At 43.3% G+C, this 23,313-nt stretch overlaps 1 protein-coding gene across 1 annotated transcript in view; it reads left to right on the top strand.

Moving 5' to 3' along the window:
• Positions 1-23,313, top strand: part of LOC124553544 — a 233,507-nt gene that overhangs the window by 132,773 nt on the left and 77,421 nt on the right. The window contains exons 9-10 of the mRNA XM_047127391.1: positions 9,945-10,123; positions 13,620-13,854. Of these exons, the coding sequence (XP_046983347.1) occupies positions 9,945-10,123; positions 13,620-13,854 (414 nt within the window). The remainder of the gene's footprint in view (positions 1-9,944; positions 10,124-13,619; positions 13,855-23,313) is intronic.

The following is a 23,313-nucleotide window of genomic DNA, read 5'->3' as shown; positions in this document are numbered from 1 at the left end:
AGTAAGAGAATGCAATACTGACCGAAGTGCTTTTCATTAATTTCAAAGCAGGAAACTCTTTAAATTAACTGGAGAGTGAAACAGAATAATGGCAACATTTCCACAATCCAATAGAACTAGAAGTGATGAAGGAAAGAAATTGCATTCATAGTAATAGAAACCTCACAACTTTGCCATTTACGGAACATTGATGGCATTTATCATTTTTTTTTCTTTAAATTACATCATTTAGACGGCATCCTCATGTACGAATACATACACCATGACCTACACACATAACCTAGCACACAGAGTTGCAAACATCCTAAAGAGACAGGGCTTCAAAATAGCATATAAGCCTGGACAAACCCTTCAATCACACCTAAGCCAGCCAGCTACCAAGAGAGACAAATTCCAACAATCAGGAATATATAAACTTGAATGTCAAAGTTGTGATGCAGTATACATAGGCATGACATGCAGGAACTTTCAAACAAGATACAAAGAACATATCAGATGTTGGAAGTATGAAACAAACCATTCCACATTTGCAGAGCATTTAAAACACTACAACCATCATCCTACAAACATGGAACAAGAAATGAAAATAATGAGAATAAGCAACCATGACAAACATCTTATACAAATGCAAGAAAACTTCCACATCCAGAAAGCCATAGCAGAAAACAAACATGTGATAAATGAACAAACACACATCAGCACAAGCTCCCTACTATACTTAGTAAAGGAAATGATAACATAAAAAAAACTCTTCCCCACATCATCTGGAGACACACACACACACACACACACACAGCAAATATATATATATATATATATATATATATATATATATATATATATATATATATATATATATATATATCACACCACAAAACACACACTACACACACACATACACATACACAAACGCACACACAAATGCATACGCGAACAGACCACAGATAGTTCAATAGTTACACTCATAAGTTTGGCAATAACATTCGATCTTTGGCAAAAACATTTGACAGTCGGTAACAGAAACCAAACCATTGTTTTAAAACAAGCGTTCAGTGCATAGTGTTGTGGAATGGGGAAAAAAACCGCAAATTGGGGTTCATAAGAAGAAGAACAACACCAAAAATGCAACAGGATCATAATATGTAGGAAATTGTCCACGCAACCTGTAAGTACAGTTCAAAACATTACTACTTAATAGGAAATACCAACCACTAGAACTGTTTATAACCTATAGGCACAATGACAAAAATGTAAATAAAATAGCTAACATATGTACATATTCCAGGCCACTGATGATGCCTTGCAGAAAATAAAGGCGAAACGCGTATGGCACTAAAATTGTGTTTTATTCAGTTGCTGTCAGACGGTCCATAAGTAAAAATTATTAATATACATTCGTGGAAACTGCTGTTGAGATTCCTCATTGACCGCTGCAACATCTCGTCTGGGATACTGCGAATTGCGTCCCAAAATCTCTGTTTTAACTCATCCGGGCTTCTCGATTGAGTCGTGTAGACTTTGCTCTTGAGGTAGCCACCACAAGAAAAAGTCACAAATGAATAAATCTGGCAATCTAGGTGGCCAGGGAATGTTACCAAATCATGAGATCACAGGGTTGCCAAACAATTGTCGCACATATACCATTGATTGCTGCGCGGTGTGTGATGTCTCTCTGACCTGTGAAACCAGTATAACATTACATGAGTATGTCCTATATAGTCGGATCTACCTTGCATCACGTGAGTGTAGGGGAGTCGAAACCAGTAGTCACCCATGACGTCATATCAACTTGAGATTTTTCTTTTTATACGTGCTATTCATTTCTAAATTTTATTGATTGTTTACAGAGTAAAGAATTTAATTATGTACAAAATTTAGTAGGTAATGAGTTTTAATGAGATAGATATAAATATGTTTTGACATAGCAAATAACCTTGTTGCATTATGCATGATATGTTTTCTCTTTGTAAAATAAATTAATAAATAAATAAACCACTTCCACGTTGGTTGAATGCGCGATAGAGTAGTCGTCGAGTGCGGATCTGCTGTAACTTTCAGGAATGGGCATAGAATTGTTCGTTTACAACGCTCAGTTGATTTAAAAATTATTCTAGGAAACTACGGCCCGACATTGGTGCAAAAAACTCACATGCGAATCCTCAAATACCGGCGTGGAGTTTAAGATATGCGGCTGGATATCAGGCGGTATCGTCGCGTGTGTGATTCGGTAACATTAACTGCAATTTACGGACATTAGCTTGATAATAACTATCAAAGACTTACATGAGCAGCATAGGAATCGCCTCGATGCTTAAAGCAAGCGAGAAGCTATTTACTATCGGGATACGACAAATTTTAATCATTGCATAGTCGGCTTGTTGATACGTTGCTTAGCAACTCATAAACAGACAGTGATAGAATTACTGAAATGATCTTTTAAGTATCAATGACCACTACACACACATCAGAAGCTAATTACTCTAAGTGTGAGTGACTTCTGGATTGGATGAGATTTTTTTTTTTTTAATTTCAGCCAATTGGTATTTATAAACTTCTTTCGTACAGACGAATGGAAAAACTGGTAGAAGCGGACCTCGGGGAAGATCAGTTTGGATTCCATAGAAATGTTGGAACACGTGAGGCAATACTAACCTTACGACTTATCTTAGAAGAAAGATTAAGAAAAGGCAAACCTACGTTTCTAGCATTTGTAGACTTAGAGAAAGCTTTTGACAATGTTAACTGGAATACTCTCTTTCAAATTCTGAAGGTGGCAGGGGTAAAATACAGGGAGCGAAAGGCTATTTACAATTTGTACAGAAACCAGATGTCAGTTATAAGAGTCGAGGGGCACGAAAGGGAAGCAGTGGTTGGGAAAGGAGTGAGACAGGGTTGTAGCCTCTTCCCGATGTTATTCAATCTGTATATTGAGCAAGCAGTAAAGGAAACAAAAGAAAAATTTGGAGTAGCTATTAAAATTCATGGAGAAGAAGTAAAAACTTTGAGGTTCGCCGATGACATTGTAATTCTGTCAGAGACAGCAAAGGACTTGGAAGAGCAGTTGAACGGAATGGGTAGTGTCTTGAAAGGAGGATATAAGATGAACATCAACAAAAGCAAAAGAAGGACAATGGAATGTAGTCAAATTAAATCGGGTGATGCTGAGGGAATTAGATTAGGAAATGAGACACTTAAAGTAGTAAAGGAGTTTTGCTATTTAGGGAGTAAAATAACTGATGATTGTCGAAGTAGAGAGGATATAAAATGTAGACTGGCAATGGCAAGAAAATCGTTTCTGAAGAAGAGAAATTTGTTAACATGGAGTATAGATTTAAGTGTCAGGAAGTCGTTTCTGAAAGTATTTCTATGGAGTGTAGCCATGTATGGAAGTGAAACATGGACGATAACTAGTTTGGACAAGAAGAGAATAGAAGCTTTCGAAATGTGGTGCTACAGAAGAATGCTGAGGATAAGGTGGGTAGATCACGTAACTAATGAGGAGGTATTGAATAGGATTGGGGAGAAGAGAGTTTGTGGCACAACTTGACTAGAAGAAGGGATTGGTTGGTAGGACATGTTTTGAGGCATCAGGGGATCACGAATTTAGCATTGGAGGGCAGTGTGTAGGGTCAAAATGATAGAGGGAGACCAAGAGATGAGTACACTAAGCAGATTCAGAAGGATGTAGGTTGCAGTAGGTACTGGGAGATGAAGAAGCTTGCACAGGATAGAGTAGCATGGAGAGCTGCATCAAACCACTCTCAGGACTGAAGACCACAACAACAACAACAACAAACTTCTTTCGAGGTTGAAACTTTATCAGTGGTGTTGTGCTCATTTAGTTTAGTATAAAGATAGATAGTACTAACTACGCTACTATTCATGGTTTTAAAAGAAAAGAGAGCACGTACGTGTTTTTCTTTTGAGAAATGTTCGTACTTCAGTCATCAGTCTTGTCAAACCAGAGTCACGAGTGATGCTCCCTCACAGCACTACGATGTCGTGAACCACCACACACGTGTCCCCTTCTCACTACATTTCTGTACTGAAAACCCCAAGATACAGCTGCAGTACGAAGAAGGAAGGAAGAAAGAAGAGGAAAGATCAGCAAAGGAAACGGAGCAAAGAGAGAAGGGGAAGTCACACCAGGCTTCTTGAATGTTTGGAAAGTTGTTCAATGCAGATGTCACGAAAGTTCTTAACATCTCCATGTAACGATCGTGATTGATAGCTATTGTGTTTCCCTGTTCATTTGCAAAAAAAAAAAATACGGCCCGATAATACCGTGTGATGAAACACCGCACCGTACTGTCACTTTACTAGCGTGTAAAGGGCGCTCATTGACATCGTTAGGATTTGTGTTTGCCCGGTAACGGTGGTTATCTTTATTCACATAACCTGTGAGATGAAAATGTGCCTCATCTGACGTCCACAGCTTGTGTGGAAATTCATCGTCATTGTTTATTTTTGTTATTTGTTTACAGAATTATAATCGTAACCAACAATTGTTGTCCTTCAGTTGTTGCACCACCTGTAGTTTGTGCGTATGAAATTTTAAATTTAGACGAAGAATTCTGCGAAACCCTCCTGGGACAATCCAACCAGTGCTGCTTGCTTACAAATTGAACGCCATGGGCTCCTTAAGACAGACTCGCGTACAACATCAATGTTTGCTAGAGAAGGCAGATTTCTCAGTCGTCATGTTGGTTTCTTCTTGAGGGCAGATCCAGTCTCTTCAAAGTTATTAATCCAACATTTTTACCTGTTTTTCGAGAGAACAGTGTAACTTCCCCCTCACTTATCGACCTTAATGACAGTGAAAAAATTAAGCCGCGTGCACCTAATGGAAATTTGGGAAAACCAATCGTCACCGAAGTTAATTTGTCGGTAAAGAGGGAGGAAAGGGTTACATCTAAATGAACGGAAAAATGTAAATGAAATTGGTGGAAATTAATTTTTGAGAAAAGGGTAAAATTAATAAAGAAAGTAAATTGCGGTCGTTACTTTAACAATTAAATGGCATTAATTAGATATTTGAGATTTGGGCAAAATTAAAGTCGCTAGTCCTATGGACAACTTCTATAATAGCTGAAAATGAAAGATTAATGCACATATAATTAGCACTAAAAGCGTGGCAACTGAAGGTTGACATGTGTCGTGTGAAAACTGAATGTTTGTCAGAAGTAATAAATTTCGCTACACTCTGACTTAATTTAGCAAAAGAATTAATAAAACCGGAAAATTGAAAGTTAATTTAGTGACTAAAATTAATAGTGAACTTTGTTTCTGAAGCACTACGAAATTCAATAAAATAAGGTTAGTCTTGGGATACCTCAACAATCATTTCAAAAGCTACTTGAATCTACGCAATTTAGAAACAAGAGATTCAACTTTGGACTTGAATTAAATGATTCTGAACTATTAACAATAGTAAAATTTAGTACGTACCAAGCTGAGCTTCAGTCACAGGTAAGCTAAAATACGGTAACAAAACTCGCACTCTTAATTTGTGCTTGTGTAATCTAAATATTGTAGCCAGCTATGAATACCTTAACTGAAGTTTGAAATTAAAGCAGTGAAATGGAATGATATTACTTTAATGCTGGCGTTTGAATTTCAACGACACTCGGGTTCATTCCAGAAAAGGAAGGGACCCTGCTTGGTAATGCAATTGGGACAATGAGCAACAAATGTTCATGCTAAGTTGCTGTATTTTTGCGATTTGAACAGTTTGAAAAGCTGAGGTCTGCCATACAGTTCTAACACTTTACATGCTTCCAGTCTTCCTTGTTGGTTGATTGAAGGTTTGAAGTCGTCGATCGAGGAGGTGGCGACAGCCACTCATTGTCGGCCGTCGCTGTTGCAGAAGCTGGATGTCGGCGCGCCTTCTTCTCAACACGGTCACCAGGCGAAACGGGCTCTCGGTGTGCGCCAGCTAATGCTTCCCGTCCGCGCCACCATGTCAGAAGCTATCATAGCAAGTCGAGCGCAATTACATGCTGCCAAACCCCGAAAGCGCGGCAACTCGCGGGAGCGTCACACAACACACCTGCTCCACCGACCTACTCCAGCTAGACTCTCTCTCTCTCTCTCTCTCTCTCTCTCTCTCTCTCTCTCTCTCTCTCTCTGCCCGCACTCCACGAGGCAGAGTTAACACTACCAAAGATCCTAAACACTTTGCTTCTCCACACGACCTATCGATGTAATGGTTCGATAGCATAGTTTTCCCTAGGCCAGACCCAGCGAAAAAATACAAATAATATTTACAAAACAAATCAATTGTACATCGACATAAATGCATATATATATATATATATATATATATATATATATATATAGTTATAATAGAGGGAAACATTCCACGTAGGAAAAATATATATAAAAACAAAGATGATGTGACTTACCAAATGAAAGTGCTGGCAGGTCGACAGACACACAAACAAACACAAACATACACACAAAATTCAAGCTTTCGCAACAAACTGTTGCCTCATCAGAAAGGACGGAAGGAGAGGGAAAGACGAAAGGATGTGGGTTTTAAGGGAGAGGGTAAGGAGTCATTCCAATCCCGGGAGCGGAAAGACTTACCTTAGGGGGAAAAAAGGACGGGTATACACTCGCACACACACACACACACACACACACATATCCATCCACACATATCCATCCACACATATACAGACACAAGCAGACATATTTAAAGACAAAGAGTTTGGGGGATCTCTGCCCAAACTCTTTGTCTTTAAATATGTCTGCTTGTGTCTGTATATGTGTGGAAGGATGTGTGTGTGTGTGTGTGTGTGTGTACCCGTCCTTTTTTTCCCCCTAAGGTAAGTCTTTCCGCTCCCGGGATTGGAATGACTCTTTACCCTCTCCCTTAAAACCCACATCCTTTCGTCTTTCCCTCTCCTTCCCTCTTTCCTGATGAGGCAACAGTTTGTTGCGAAAGCTTGAATTTTGTGTGTATGTTTGTGTTTGTTTGTGTGTCTGTCGACCTGCCAGCACTTTCATTTGGTAAGTCACATCATCTTTGTTTTTATATATATATAAACAAAGATGATTTGACTTACCGAACGAAAGCGCTGGCAGGTCGATAGAAACACAAACATACACACAAAATTCTAGCTTTCGCAACAAACGGTTGTTTCGTCAGGAAAGAGGGAAGGAGAGGGAAAGACGAAAGGAAGTGGGTTTTAAGGGAGAGGGTAAGGAGTCATTCCAATCCCGGGAGCGGAAAGACTTACCTTAGGGGGAAAAAAGGATGGGTATACACTCGCGCGCACACACACACACATATCGTTCAATAGATGGAAATAGGAGGATATGCATTTCTGGCGTTACAACAGCATCGTGACGTCCTAAATTATGAAAACGTCAAAACGCTCTGTGTGCCGCTACCAAACTATCATTGTTTTTGTAAAATATTTTATGCCTAACTCAAGCTGTTGTCCGTTCCACTGATCCACGGTTGCTGAAATGGCAGACTGTTTACTAACTAACAGTCGCGAACCTAGGTGTTGCTACCTGCCCGTGATTGCCACTACTCAGTTCAAACACTCCCGTTATTCTTCCCGTTATTCTGTGTCACCCTGTATTTATTTCCCCAGCTGTCTAACATCAAGAGGGGTACAGGGAATTCTCGGGCACACATAGCATAAGTGCAGAAAAGGTGCGCTCTGCTCCTGGTTTCATGTAGTGCTTAATAAAAAAGAAAAAGAGAAGAGAAGAAAAGGAAAGATTGAAAATGTGGGAAGAAATGGTGAATAAAAAGGGGGTTTTAAAATCGTTAGTGACCGTGAGAAAGGGAAAGAATGAAATGCAAATCGGACTTCGTATTACAGAAAAGTTATCGGACTTGGTGATTCGGAAAAGCTATTGTTGGGGGTGGTCCTTGTGGCGTTTCTGAGCAAAAGTCAAACCAATTTGCACTACAAAAATTATTTGAAAGAGAACAGAGAATAACAAAATGTGATTAACAGGGGGGGAAATGGCGTTGATAAGAGTCCATCCTTTACCAGGTTAACATGTCTTCTTTCGTGCGGCGTCCAGGTCTTCAAAAATCTCCTCCTTCATTTCTGCGTGAAAAGTAGTAGCTGCTCCGAAATCTTGCAACCGTCCAGGAATCGCTAATTTATACAAATCAAAATCGTCTTGATATTAAATGCAATGTACACTCCTGGAAATTGAAATAAGAACACCGTGAATTCATTGCCCCAGGAAGGGGAAACTTTATTGACACATTCCTGGGGTCAGATACATCACATGATCACACTGACAGAACCACAGGCACATAGACACAGGCAACAGAGCATGCACAATGTCGGCACTAGTACAGTGTATATCCACCTTTCGCAGCAATGCAGGCTGCTATTCTCCCATGGAGACGATCGTAGAGATGCTGGATGTAGTCCTGTGGAACGGCTTGCCATGCCATTTCCACCTGGCGCCTCAGTTGGACCAGCGTTCGTGCTGGACGTGCAGACCGCGTGAGACGACGCTTCATCCAGTCCCAAACATGCTCAATGGGGGACAGATCCGGAGATCTCGCTGGCCAGGGTAGTTGACTTACACCTTCTAGAGCACGTTGGGTGGCACGGGATACATGCGGACGTGCATTGTCCTGTTGGAACAGCAAGTTCCCTTGCCGGTCTAGGAATGGTAGAACGATGGGTTCGATGACGGTTTGGATGTACCGTGCACTATTCAGTGTCCCCTCGACGATCACCAGTGGTGTACGGCCAGTGTAGGAGATCGCTCCCCACACCATGATGCCGGGTGTTGGCCCTGTGTGCCTCGGTCGTATGCAGTCCTGATTGTGGCGCTCACCTGCACGGCGCCAAACACGCATACGACCATCATTGGCACCAAGGCAGAAGCGACTCTCATCGCTGAAGACGACACGTCTCCATTCGTCCCTCCATTCACGCCTGTCGCGACACCACTGGAGGCGGGCTGCACGATGTTGGGGCGTGAGCGGAAGACGGCCTAACGGTGTGCGGGACCGTAGCCCGGCTTCATGGAGACGGTTGCGAATGGTCCTCGCCGATACCCCAGGAGCAACAGTGTCCCTAATTTGCTGGGAAGTGGCGGTGCGGTCCCCTACGGCACTGCGTAGGATCCTACGGTCTTGGCGTGCATCCGTGCGTCGCTGCGGTCCGGTCCCAGGTCGACGGGCACGTGCACCTTCCGCCGACCACTGGCGACAACATCGATGTACTGTGGAGACCTCACGCCCCACGTGTTGAGCAATTCGGCGGTACGTCCACCCGGCCTCCCGCATGCCCACTATACGCCCTCGCTCAAAGTCCGTCAACTGCACATACGGTTCACGTCCACGCTGTCGCGGCATGCTACCAGTGTTAAAGACTGCGATGGAGCTCCGTATGCCACGGCAAACTGGCTGACACTGACGGCGGCGGTGCACAAATGCTGCGCAGCTAGCGCCATTCGACGGCCAACACCGCGGTTCCTGGTGTGTCCGCTGTGCCGTGCGTGTGATCATTGCTTGTACAGCCCTCTCACAGTGTCCGGAGCAAGTATGGTGGGTCTGACACACCGGTGTCAATGTGTTCTTTTTTCCATTTCCAGGAGTGTATTTTATGTTGCTGCTTCACATCCTCCAAATTTCACACAAACTTGCACAATGCGTCTGCACATTAATAAGTTTTTTCGTCTTAATCCGACCGAGACTAAGCTAATAAGTAAGTTAAGCTTCCGCTCTCCAGAGACGAAAAGATGGATAGAAAACAAATAGAGTTACAATTTTAGTGCCTTTATTTTCTTATATATTTTCTCTGCCGTCGAGCGCTCGTACCGCTGCGACGTTGTAATTTATGTCCGAGGGAACGAGTGTAGTGCGGCGAAATTCAAAGTCCCGCTACATTCAGTTCGAGGTGTCCTTTGGACGATCCAGATTGTGACGTGTGATTTTGTTTGTCCGGCAGGAGACTGACGCTGTGGGAAATCTTCACCTACCTCGTGAGCCGCTTCCCCTACTTCAGACGCAACAAGAAGATCTGGCAGAACTCGATACGCTGCTGCCTGTGGTCTGGCAAGTGCTTCGTCAAAGTGCGACGGGGGCGTGGCGACGCCAGTGGCAAGTACTGCAACTACTGGACGCTCGGTGGGTACCGCGGCCAGCGATGCACTGGCTGCACTCGACACCGTCTCCTTCCCTTTTCCTACACTCGTCACTGGCAGAAAATTGAATGTTCTACACCTACGCACGAGGTGCTATCCAAAATTTTCAGGACTGGTGCTGCCATCTGTCGAATGCCGTACCTTTGGACCAACGGTGACCATCAGACTCGTGGTAGTTCCCACCCGCCATGTGTGCTTCTGCCACTGGTCAAACATTTTCTGGAAGTCCTGTTCTTTGAGCGTGTTTAGGTTCGCTTGAGCAGTTACCAGAAAGCGCCAGACAACAGGCATTCTTCTGTAGCACTACATTTCGAAAGCTTCTATTCTCTTCTTGTCCACACTATTTATCGTCCACGTTTCACTTCCATACATGGCTACACTCCATACAAATACTTTCAGAAACGGCTTCCTAACTCTTAAATGAATACTGGATGTTAACCAATTTCTCTTCTTCAGAAATGCTTTCCTTACCGTTGCCAGTCTACATTTTATATCCTCTCTACTTCGACCATCATCAGTTATTTTGCTCCCCAAATAGCAAAACTCCTTTACTACTTTAAGCGTCTCATTTCCTAATCTAATTCCCTCAGCATCACCCGAGTTAACTCGACTACATTCCATTATCCTCGTTTTGCTTTTGTTGATGTTCATCTTATATCCTACTTTGAAGACACTGTCCATTTCATTCAACTGCCTGAAGACGGTGAGCAGGAAACACATTGGAACATTGCAATGACACAACACCACAGTTCGGCTGATAAACCAATATTATTTCTCTGCCCTGCAAGATATTACATTGCACTTCGCTGGCTCTTTTATTACTTGCTTTCTTTTACTATTACTCGCGTAACAACTCGTATATTAAATGAAATATGTTACTACGAAAAGAGCCCCGAAATACCTTTTAGTGATGCTGTGCCGTGACTTTCTTGGGACCATAATTTTCAACAAAAAGAAAAATATTATGTTCTTATTCTTCTGGATCTGGCTGTCTATTAAAGGAACATTTTTTCGTTACTGTAACTCACTATAAATTTCAACATATCTTCCCTACTTTATAGTTATCAAAAAGGTTAATGAAAATTACTTTGTTATGAATACTGATGTTACAGTTCGCAATGATTGTTCAACATCAAAATTTTGCAGTGGATTTTTGTTAACAGTAAAACACCAATAAGTACCACGACTAGCACAAGAACATGAGACTATTATCGGAGAAAAAGACGTTTTTACTATAAGGTTTGCCAGACCAGAGCTAAGCACAGCAAGATTTCTTTTATGTTATGAAGGTAAATTATCTTTTTGTACTGTTAGTAATATATTATCAGCAGCTCGCGTCAACCTGCAAAACACATCATAAAATCTGCTGCTCTGCTCTGCAAGTCCGAAAGCTGAAAGAAATAATTTTATTTCACTATTACCTTCCCGCTTCTTTGCGGTATGATAGATTTCATTTAATGCAGTTTGAATGCGCCGCGGCAGCGGCTCGTTCGTTCGTAGCGCAGCTCTGCACCACGAATAATATCTAAATAACTGAAAATGTCTTAAAGGGATGGGATAATATACCAGGCAAGCTTATTACAAATCATAATGCAAGGTTTCACTAAGTAACTATTCAAAACATTTAAATATGTTAATTATTACACACCTTTACAATGAGTACGTAATGGCGTACGTCTCTCAATCTTGACAAAAGAATGCTACGCTAGCTTACACTATACTGTCACAGGCTATCCTACTCACGTAACTCCAAGAAGACGACAGAGAAATTCATGTTCGTTCTGTATTATTTATACTAGTCACACATTCTCATCTTTGTTTGATATTTAATAAGTATCGTCTGTGGCGGTTTCAGTACTCGCCGACACAGATATTATCTCAAATAAATAAAAAAAAAAACAGAACATAATTTGATACAAGAACAAAACATGACACACAATGTTTTCTCTTTATTTCATAATACACTCCTGGAAATTGAAATAAGAACACCTTGAATTCATTGTCCCAGGAAGGGGAAACTTTGACACATTCCTGGGGTCAGATACATCACATGATCACACTGACAGAACCACAGGCACGTAGACACAGGCATCAGAGCATGCACAATGTCGGCACTAGTACAGTGTATATCCACCTTTCGCAGCAATGCAGGCTGCTATTCTCCCATGGAGACGATCGTAGAGATGCTGGATGTAGTCCTGTGGAACGGCTTGCCATGCCATTTCCACCTGGCGCCTCAGTTGGACCAGCGTTCGTGCTGGACGTGCAGGCCGCGTGAAACGACGCTTCACCCAGTCCCAAACATGCTCAATGGGGGACAGATCCGGAGATCTTGCTGGCCAGGGTAGTTGACTTACACCTTCTAGAGCACGTTGGGTGGCACGGGATACATGCGGACGTGCATTGTCCTGTTGGAACAGCAAGTTCCCTTGCCGGTCTAGGAATGGTAGAACGATGGGTTCGATGACGGTTTGGATGTACCGTGCACTATTCAGTGTCCCCTCGACGATCACCAGTGGTGTACGGCCAGTGTAGGAGATCGCTCCCCACACCATGATGCCGGGTGTTGGCCCTGTGTGCCTCGGTCGTATGCAGTCCTGATTGTGGCGCTCACCTGCACGGCGCCAAACACGCATACGACCATCATTGGCACCAAGGCAGAACCGACTCTCATCGCTGAAGACGACACGTCTCCATTCGTCCCTCCATTCACGCCTGTCGCGACACCACTGGAGGCGGGCTGCACGATGTTGGGGCGTGAGCGGAAGACGGCCTAACGGTGTGCGGGACCGTAGCCCAGCTTCATGGAGACGGTTGCGAATGGTCCTCGCCGATACCCCAGGAGCAACAGTGTCCCTAATTTGCTGGGAAGTGGCGGTGCGGTCCCCTACGGCACTGCGTAGGATCCTACGGTCTTGGCGTGCATCCGTGCGTCGCTGCGGTCCGGTCCCAGGTCGACGGGCACGTGCACCTTCCGCCGACCACTGGCGACAGCATCGATGTACTGTGGAGACCTCACGCCCCACGTGTTGAGCAATTCGGCGGTACGTCCACCCGGCCTCCCGCATGCCCACTATACGCCCTCGCTCAAAGTCCGTCAACTGCACATACGGTTCACGTCCACGCTGTCGCGGCATGCTACCAGTGTTAAAGACTGCGATGGAGCTCCGTATGCCACGGCAAACTGGCTGACACTGACGGCGGCGGTGCACAAATGCTGCGCAGCTAGCGCCATTCGACGGCCAGCACCGCGGTTCCTGGTGTGTCCGCTGTGCCGTGCGTGTGATCATTGCTTGTACAGCCCTCTCGCAGTGTCCGGAGCAAGTATGGTGGGTCTGACACACCGGTGTCAATGTGTTCTTTTTTCCATTTCCAGGAGTGTATGTCTTTTGCTAAGAGACGTTACAACGGAGATGAGTGTCTCTGTGTACGGTCAAACTACCTGCCCACTGTACAGTTCCTACATTTGCCATTTGCAGACCCGCAGTGTGGCGAGATGTTCGAGAATGGGAAATTCTGCTGCCGGCACGTGAAGAGACCGACCTGCAGGGGTCTCGCGGTGGCGGCGACCGCGCGCCGAGCGCATCCGCACCTCTGCCGGCGCGAACACCGCCGCCGGCAACACGACACGCCCTACACGAGCCCGGCGGAGTACCGGCAGCTGCCGGAGACCGCAGGCGGCGAGGCGCGACCGTCCTATCCGCTCTGCACCAGGTACGAGGACTGCACGGTACCTTCTAATGTGACTGGACTCTCCAAAACCTGTGTGTCATCTCACATTTTTATTAATCTCAAATTCATTATAATTCTTTGTACTCTCTCACTCCGTAGGGTTAAGACCAAATGAAATTCTATGGTTCCAGCAATCTTTTCAGTTCTCAAAGATTTGTGATGTATCCAGGGTGGTCCATTGATCGTGACCGGGCCAAATATCTCGCGAAATAAGCGTCAAACGAAAAAACTACAAAGAACGAAACTCGTCTAGCTTGAAGGGGGAAGCCAGGTGGCGCTATGGTTGGCCCGCTAGATGGCGCTGCCGTAGGTCAAACAGATATCAACTGCGGTTTTTTTTAAATACGAACCTCCATTTTTTATTACTTATTCGTGTAGTACCTAAAGAAATGTGACTGTTTTAGTTGGACCACTTTTTTCGCTTTGTGACAGATGACGCTGTAATAGTCACAAAGACATGGGTCACAATTTTAGACGAACCCTTGGTAACAGGTAGGTTTTTTAAATTAAAATGCAGAATGTAGTTACGTTGTTCCAATGTGATACATGTACCTTTGTCAACTTATCATTTCTGAGAGCGCATGCTGTTACAGCATGATTTCCTGTTAATACCACATTAATGAAATAAATACTCAAAATTATGTCCGTCAACCTCAATGCATTTGGCAATACGTGTAACGACATTCCTCTCAACAGCGAGTAGTTCGCCTTCCGTAGCGTTCGCACATGCATTGACAATGCGCTGACGCATGTTGTCAGGCGTTGTCGGCGGATCACGATAGCAAATATCCTTCAACTTTCCCCACAGAAAGAAATCCGGGGACGTCAGATCCGGTGAACGTGCGGGCCACGGTATGGTGCTTCGACGACCGATCCATCTGTCATGAAACATGCTATTCAGTACCGCTTCAACCGCATGCGAGCTATGTGCCGGACATCCATCATGTTGCAAGTACATCGCCATTCTGTCATGCACTGAAACATCTTGTAGTAACATCGGTAGAACATTAGGTGGGAAATCAGCATACACTGCACCATTTAGTCTGCCATCGATAAAATGGGGGCCAATTATCCTTCCTCCCATAATGCCGCACCACACATCAACCCGCCAAGGTCGCTGATGTTCCACTTGTCGCTGCCATCGTGGATTTTCCGTTGCCCAATCGAGCATATTATGCCGGTTTACGTTACCGCTGTTGGTGAATGACGCTCCGTCGCTAAATAGAACGCGTGCAAAAAATCTGTCATCGTCCCGTAATTTCTCTTGTGCCCAGTGGCAGAACTGTACACGACGTTCAAAGTCGTCGCCATGCAATTCCTGGTGCATAGAAATATGGTACGGGTGCAATCAATGTTGATGTAGCATTCTCAACACCGACGTTTGTGAGATTCCAGAGTCTCGCGCAATTTGTCTGCTACTGATGTGCGGATTAGCCGTGACAGCAGCTAAAACACCTACTTGGGCATCATCATTTGTTGCAGGTCATGGTTGACGTTTCACATGTGGCTGAACACTTCCTGTTTCCTTAAATAACTTAACTATCCGGCGAACGGTCCGGACACTTGGATGACGTCGTCCAGGATACCGAGCAGCATACATACCACACGCCCGTTGGGCATTTTGATCGCAATAGCTGTACATCAACATGATATCGACCTTTTCCGCAATTGGTAAACGATCCATTTTAAAACGGGTAATGTATCACGAAGCAAATACCGTCCGCACTGGCGGAATGTTACGTCATACCACATATTTACGTCTGTGACTACTACAGTGCCATCTATCACAAAGTGAGAAAAGTTGTCCAGCTAAAACATTCATATTTCTTTATGCACTACACGAATATGTAAAAAAAAATAGGGTTTCTATTTTAAAAAATGCAGTTAATACCGGTTTGACATATGGCAGCGGGCCAACCATAGCGCCATCTGGTTTCCCCCTTCAAGCTAGATGAGTTTCGTTCTTTGTAGTTTTTTTGTTTGATGCTTATTTCGTGAAATATTTGGCCCGGTCACTATCAATGGACCACCCTGTATATGCAGACTGAAGTAACAAATGGAAATTAGTAGCTAGGCCGGGATTCGAACCCGTGTCTCCTGCTGACTAGGCAGATGCGCCGACCGCTACGCCACCCTGGCACAGTGGATTTGCAGAGCTGCACGGACTGCCCTAGTGTGCCTCAGCCCACTTAGTATTCCCCTCAAATGTGAACAGCATTACAGAGGCTCTCCGACTGTATCGGTCCAGCACTTCAGCATTGAACGAAGTGGTAGTTCCTGGTTGAAACCCGAGTGTAGGTACTATAGTCAAATGAAACCATATGCTCCCAGACAACTTTTCAAGTCTCAGACATCTGTGATGTTTGTATGCAGACTGAATAAAAATTCGTCTGGTTGCCCTCCATGGGGTGGGTGCATGCAACGACTGTAGTTATATTGGGTTAGATAGAGCAGCAATCAGTCGTAGGCATATTGAAATGATGCTTACAAGCGCTACTAGTGCCAACAAAGTGCATTTTGTAAATAAAGTTCACGTTACATCTTTAGTCAAGTAACAACTAATTAAGTTAAGACAGGTCCCAACACGACAAAATATGCAATGCTTCCTATAACGTACTTAACGTAGCCATATAAGTTTTATAATTAATTTTAGCTCATGAGGCGTAATCTGTCACTGTTACGTGCTATAGCAATTTTAAACATCTATCACATTACAGACATGAGAAAAAGAATGGTAATTTTACGTAATAATTTCATGTTACTACTTAGTTAGCATACAACATAAATATTAAAAAAAAAAAAAAATGTCGTCAAAACTGTGAACTTCAGGCGCAGCTCATAGAGGGCGCCACATGCAAAACCAATGTGTACAGTGAAACGAACATATAATTTTACGACAGTAATGGTTGAACTGTGTAAACATACACTTGAGCACGAACAACTGCTACAATTCTGCACTGGTATGTAATGTTAACATTAAAACACTACGATGTGATGGACTTATAACTTTTACGACAGTAATGGTTGAACTGTGTAAACATTCACTTGAGCACGAACAACTGCTACAATTCTGCACTGGTATGTAATGTTAACATTAAAACACTACGATGTGATGGACTTATAACTTTTGTAAATCACATTGCAATATATACTGTTGTGTTTGTTTTAGCATTGATAATGACCTGACACAGGTCGAAATCTGATGTGCGGTGTGACTATAAATGTCATATTAAAGCAACTTAATTCTACGAGTTTTGCTATTTGGGGAGCAAAATAACTGATGATGGTCGAAGTACAGAGGATATAAAATGTAGACTGGCAATGGCAAGGAAAGTGTTTCTGAAGAAGAGAAATTTGTTAACATCGAGTGTAGATTTGAATGTCAGGAAGTCGTTTCTGAATGTATTTGTATGGAGTGTAGCCATGTATGGGAGTGAAACATGGGCGATAAATAGTTTGGACAAGAAGAGAATAGAAGCTTTTGAAATGTGGTGCTACAGAAGAATGCTGAAGATTAGATGGGTAGATCACATAACTAATGAGGAAGTATTGAATAGGATTGGGGAGAAGAGAAGTTTGTGGCACAACTTGACCAGAAGAAGGGAGCGGTTGGTAGGACATGTTCTGAGACATCAAGGGATCACAAATTTAGCATTGGAGGGCAGCGTGGAGGGTAAAACTCGTAGAGGGAGACTAAGGGATAAACACACTAAGCAGATTCAGAAGGATGTAGGTTGCAGTAAGTACTGGGAGATGAAGAGACTTGCACAGGATGGGGTAGCATAGAGAGCTGCATCAAACCAGTCTCAGGACTGAAGACCACAACAATAAGAACAATTCTACGACTGATTGCTGCTCTATCTAACCCTGAATAAAAATTTGTTAGCACTGAAGGTATGCGGAACAAACTCTGTATGCACTTGTCTGTTCAGTGTGCTAGGAAAGTCCTTGCAGTTGTGCGAAGGCATCTACATCTACATCTACATTTATACTCCGCAAGCCACCCAACGGTGTGTGGCGGAGGGCACTTTATGTGCCACTGTCATTACCTCCCTTTCCTGTTCCAGTCGCGTACGGTTCGCGGGAAGAACGACTGTCTGAAAGCCTCCGTGCGCGCTCGAATCTCTCTAATTTTACACTCGTGATCTCCTCGGGAGGTATAAGTAGGGGGGAAGCAATATATTCGATACCTCATCCAGAAACGCACCCTCTCGAAACCTGGACAGCGAGCTACACCGCGATGCAGAGCGCCTCTCTTGCAGAGTCTGCCACTCGAGTTTGCTAAACATCTCCGTAACGCTGTCACGCTTACCAAATAACCCTGTGACGAAACGCGCCGCTCTTCTTTGGATCTTCTCTATCTCCTCCGTCAACCCGACCTGGTACGGATCCCACACTGATGAGCAATACTCAAGTATAGGTCGAACGAGTGTTTTGTAAGCCACCTCCTTTGTTGATGGACTACATTTTCTAACAAGGGAACCTCCCCATCGCACCCCCCTCAGATTTAGTTATAAGTTGGCACAGTGGATAGGCCTTCATAAACTGAACACAGATCAATTGATAAAACAGGAAGAAGTTGTGTGGAACTGTGAAAAAATAAGCAAAATATACAAACTGAGTAGTCCATGGGTCACATAAGCAACATCATGGTCGAAGTGTGTTTAGAAGCGCCGTGGTCCCGTGGTAGTGTGAGCAGCTGCTGAACGAAAGATCCTTGGTTCAAGTCTTCCCTCGACTGAAAATTTTACTTTCTTTATTTTTGCATAGTTATTATCTGTCCGTTCGTTCATTGACATCTCTGTTCACTGTAATAAGTTTAGTGTCTGTGTTTCGCGACCGCACTGCAAAACCGTGCGATTAGTAGACGAAAGGACGTGCCTCTCCAATGGGAACCGAAAACATTTGATCGTAAGGTCATAGGTCAACCGATTCCTCCACAGGAAAACTCATCTGATATATTCTATACGACACTGGTGACGGCATGTGCGTCACATGACAGGAATATGTTGTCGACCCACCTAACTTGTACACTTGGCGAATGGGTAAAAAGATTCTTCTACCTTGCCCGATTTAGGTTTTCTTGTGGATGTGATAGTCACTCCCAAAAAAGTGATGAAAACATAAGAGTTTGTCACATAAACTGAAAATAAAAAATTAAAATTTGCACTTGATGGAAGATTTGAACCTAGGACCTTTCGTTCCGCAGCTGCTCACGTTACCACGAGACCACGGCGCTCCTGCGTTCCTATCGTTCTTATTGTTGCTTATCTTCCTTTGAACTACTCAGTTTGTATATTTTGCTTATTTTTTCACAGTTCTACACAACTTCTTCCTGTTTTCTCAATTGATCTGTGTTCAGTTTCTCAAGGACTATCCACTGTGCCAACTTATAACTAAGTCTGAGGGGGGTGCGATGGGGAGGTTCCCTTGTAAGGACTCTCCAAATGAATCTCAACCTCGTACCCGCCTTACCAACAATTAATTTTATACGATCATTCCACTTCAAATCGTTACATACGCATACTCCCAGATATTTTACAGAAGTAACTGCTACCAGTGTCTGTTCCGCTATCATATAGTCATACAATAAAGGATCCTTCTTTCCATGTATTCGCAATACATTACATTTGTCTATGTTAAGGGTCAGTTGCCACTCCCTGCACCAAGTGCCTATCCGCTGCAGATCTTCCTGCATTTCGCTACAATTTTCTAGTGCTGCAACTTCTCTGTATACTACAGCATCATCCGCGAAAAGCCGCATGGGACTTCCGACACTATCTACTAGGTCATTTATATATATTGTGAAAAGCAATGGTCCCATAACACTCCCCCGTGGCACGCCAGAGGTTACTTTAACGTCTGTAGACGTCTCTCCATTGAGAACAACATGCTGTGTTCTGTTTGCTTACAACTCTTCAATCCAGCCACACAGCTGGTCTGATATTGCGTAGGCTCTTACTTTGTTTATCAGGCGACAGTGCGGAACTGTACTGAACGCCTTCCGGAAGTCAAGTAAAATAGCATCTACCTGGGAGCCTGTATCTAATATTTTCTGGGTCTCATGAACAAATAAAGCGAGTTGGGTCTCACACGATCGCTGTTTCCGGAATCCATGTTGATTCCTACAGAGTAGATTCTGGGTTTCCAAAAACGACATGAAACTCGAGGCACTGTGCTGGGGTAGTGTAGTGGTTACCGCACCTGCCTAGTGAGCGAGAGACCATCATTAGAATCCCGTCCTTAGTGCAAATTTTCATTTGTCACTTCACTCTGCATATGTACATTCGGACGTGAAACAAAATGGTACAGGCATGCGTATTCAAATACGGAGATATGTAAACAGGCAGAATACGGCGCTGCAGTTGGCATAGCCTATATAAGACGGCAAGTGTGTGGTGCAGTTCTTAGATCATTCACTGCTGCTACAATGGCTCGAATGTGGTGTCGTAGTCGACGCACGAGCGACGGGACACACCGTCTACGAGGTAGCAATGAAATGGGAATTTTGCCATATGACCGTTTCACGAGTGTACCGTGAATATCAGGAATTCGGTAAAACGTCGGACCTCTGACATTGCTGTGGTCAGAAAAAGATCTCGCAAGAACAGGACCGACGACGACTGAAGAGTATCATTCAACATGACAGAAGGGCGACCCTTCTGCAAATTGCTGCAGATTTCAGTGTGTAACAATACGAGTCAAGATAGATGTAACGGAGCTTGAATAGCGTATTTGCCTCTATTGGTTACGGTAGAGAGATCGATCTTTCGGTCCTGTCTGTATATTTACATATAATATTGCACGAATAGAGGCTGGGCGAGTGTAAAGCTGTTGTTAAAAATGCACGCCGCGCGATTTGTTAAGATTTGGAAATAATATGTAGTAAATTAATGAGTAAGGTAGCCGATCCTATAAGAAGAGGTAAAATTGGGCATATTGAGGTGTTTTGCTTTATATCGACGAAGCCGATGATACGGCGTCATTTTTTTCGTTTACTCTTAGAAATAAACAAGTACAGAAGTGCTAATTGTGCATAGTGAAAAAATATAGGGGCGAGTTTTAAATAACTACGGTATACAATCAGAGTAACGAAAGGACATTCAGTTACATGAAATCGCAGATAGCGAAGTGTGGTCATTAAATTGAGTACACCTACAGGGCGGTCAATTCCGGGATAAATCTATACCCATCTCACAAGGGACGCAGTATTGGGACCATTATTTTTCTTTTTTTTTTATATCGCGGAGAGCGGGCTCCAAATTATCAGAAAAATGTTAACTTTTACGCGAAGTCTTAATAATTGCAGATCGGAGAGAAAAGGGTGTAATTGTCTTACGCCTAACAAACATTCTTGGAGGCGGTGGCTAAATTAGAAGAGTCAATTACAAAATACTGTATCATTGTCATTGGCTGTTGGTGTCGAGCAACCAAAACTGTTCATCAAAGGGTTTCGATGGAACTTGGGAGTCAAGGTTCGGGCACTCGCATATACTCCACATCACAGTGTGAATGAGTGGTGAATGCGAAATAAAACTGTGAACAAAGTTACGTTAAATAAAACAGAAGAGACAAGACAGTTTGGTCGTATCTGTTATTATTCCATAAACCGTAACATTTCTTCTCGTTGTACGAAGCCTTTATAGACGATCTTTATGACAATTTGCATCGAAGGGATCTCGTTACGAGTTAAGTTTTGGGGACCTGGTAAAGATGGGCTAGTTGGTAGATCTTAACTACTGCATCTATTCTGGAATCAGGTGCTACCGTGACCGTTGTGTGTTGTCAATGACTTAAGGTTACCGTATCTCATGCTCTAAGATCGACGCGCCTTTTCTCTTGGTATAACGGTGCCTGACGGCAACAACGACAACGTCGACGACGAAGGTTGATACGGTAGAAGTGCTTGGCCATCAACAAATGTCAGTGTTCGAACCATTTCACGAAACACCATTGATATAGACATTCGGAGCTGAAGGCCCACTCTTGTACCCTCGATGGTAGCACAAAACAAAGCTTTATGACCTGGACCTGTCAACACCGACATTACTGGAGAAATGTTGCCTGATCAGCTGTGTCACATTTCAAATTGTATTGAGCGGATAGACGTGTCCAAGTTTGTAAACAATCTCATGAATGCGTGGGCCCTGCATGTCAGCAGGGGACTGTTCCAAGCTGGTGGAGGCTCTATAATGGTGTGGGTGGTGTGCAGTTGGAGTGATATAAGACACCAGATATGTCTTGTTCCCTTCTTCAGAAATGATTTCCTTGCCATTGCCAGTCTACATTTTATATCCTCTCTACTTCGACCATCATCAGTTATTTTGCTCCCCAAATAGCAAAACTCATCTACTACTTTAAGCACCTCATTTCCTAATCTAATTCCCTCAGCATCACCCGACTTAATTCGACTACATTCCATTATCCTCGTTTTGCTTTTGTTGATGTTCATCTGATACCCTTCTTTCAAGACACTGTCCATTCTGCTCAGCTGCTCTTCCAAGTGCTTTGCTGTCTCTGACGGAATTACAATGTCATCGGCGAACCTCAAAGTTTTTATTTCTTCTCCATGGATTTTAATTCCTACTCCGAATTTTTCTTTTGTTTCCTTTACTGCTTGCTCAATATACAGATTGGATAACATCGGGGAGAGGCTACAACCCTGTCTCACTCCCTTCCCAACAACTGCTTCCCTTTCATGCCCCTTGACTCTTATAACTGCCATCTGGTAATTACTGGGAAGAAATGCTGAGAAATTAAGACCAGGTGGGTGGCGAGAACCGAGTGCTAGCTTCCACCTGAAGAGTTCTGAGAAACTCATCCTGTCTCCTAAGTCTCCCCTGACACGGGGTTCTGCATTATTTGTCCTTTCCCTTCACCCTTTTTGCTTCCTCTTCAAATTTTCTGCCAGAAGAAGGAATCACTGGCTCCGAAAGCTTACATATGTAAAACCTTTTTTATATCCGTTTTCCTGCTGTCGCTTGCTGAGCAGATTTTTATATCTATTCTGTTACATTATATTGTCAAAAATTGTTTATTTTCATTGTTATATGTTCATATTTAGTCATCAGCTTGAGCCTTTAATTTTTCATCTTGAGATTTTAATTGTTGTATGAAGTTAGCATTTTGCTAACATCTTCAGTACCTCTTCCATCTTGTGGTTGAATAGAGGGGACAAAAATGTAATACTACTCTTTTCTTGCTAGCATCTGTCACCGTGTATGTACAGGGAGACCCAGAAAGGTATTTACACTGGTTGTAACTTTAATAACTCTAACAAAAATAACAAAAACTGTGAATTTTTAAGTCCCATAGATCTTCATGCAATTGCTGACGATGTTTCACTGTTAAAGATGTTCAAAATCTGCTCCATTGGCAGCAGCACGGCATCTGCAGTGCTCGGAGCAGATCGACACGTGTCGCGGTTTCCGTCAGAATGGA

Source organism: Schistocerca americana, chromosome 11 (genome assembly GCF_021461395.2).
Source record: "Schistocerca americana isolate TAMUIC-IGC-003095 chromosome 11, iqSchAmer2.1, whole genome shotgun sequence".
In the NCBI taxonomy this organism is placed as follows: Eukaryota; Metazoa; Arthropoda; class Insecta; order Orthoptera; family Acrididae; genus Schistocerca; species Schistocerca americana.
This window is presented reverse-complemented; position numbering and strand designations above follow the sequence as displayed.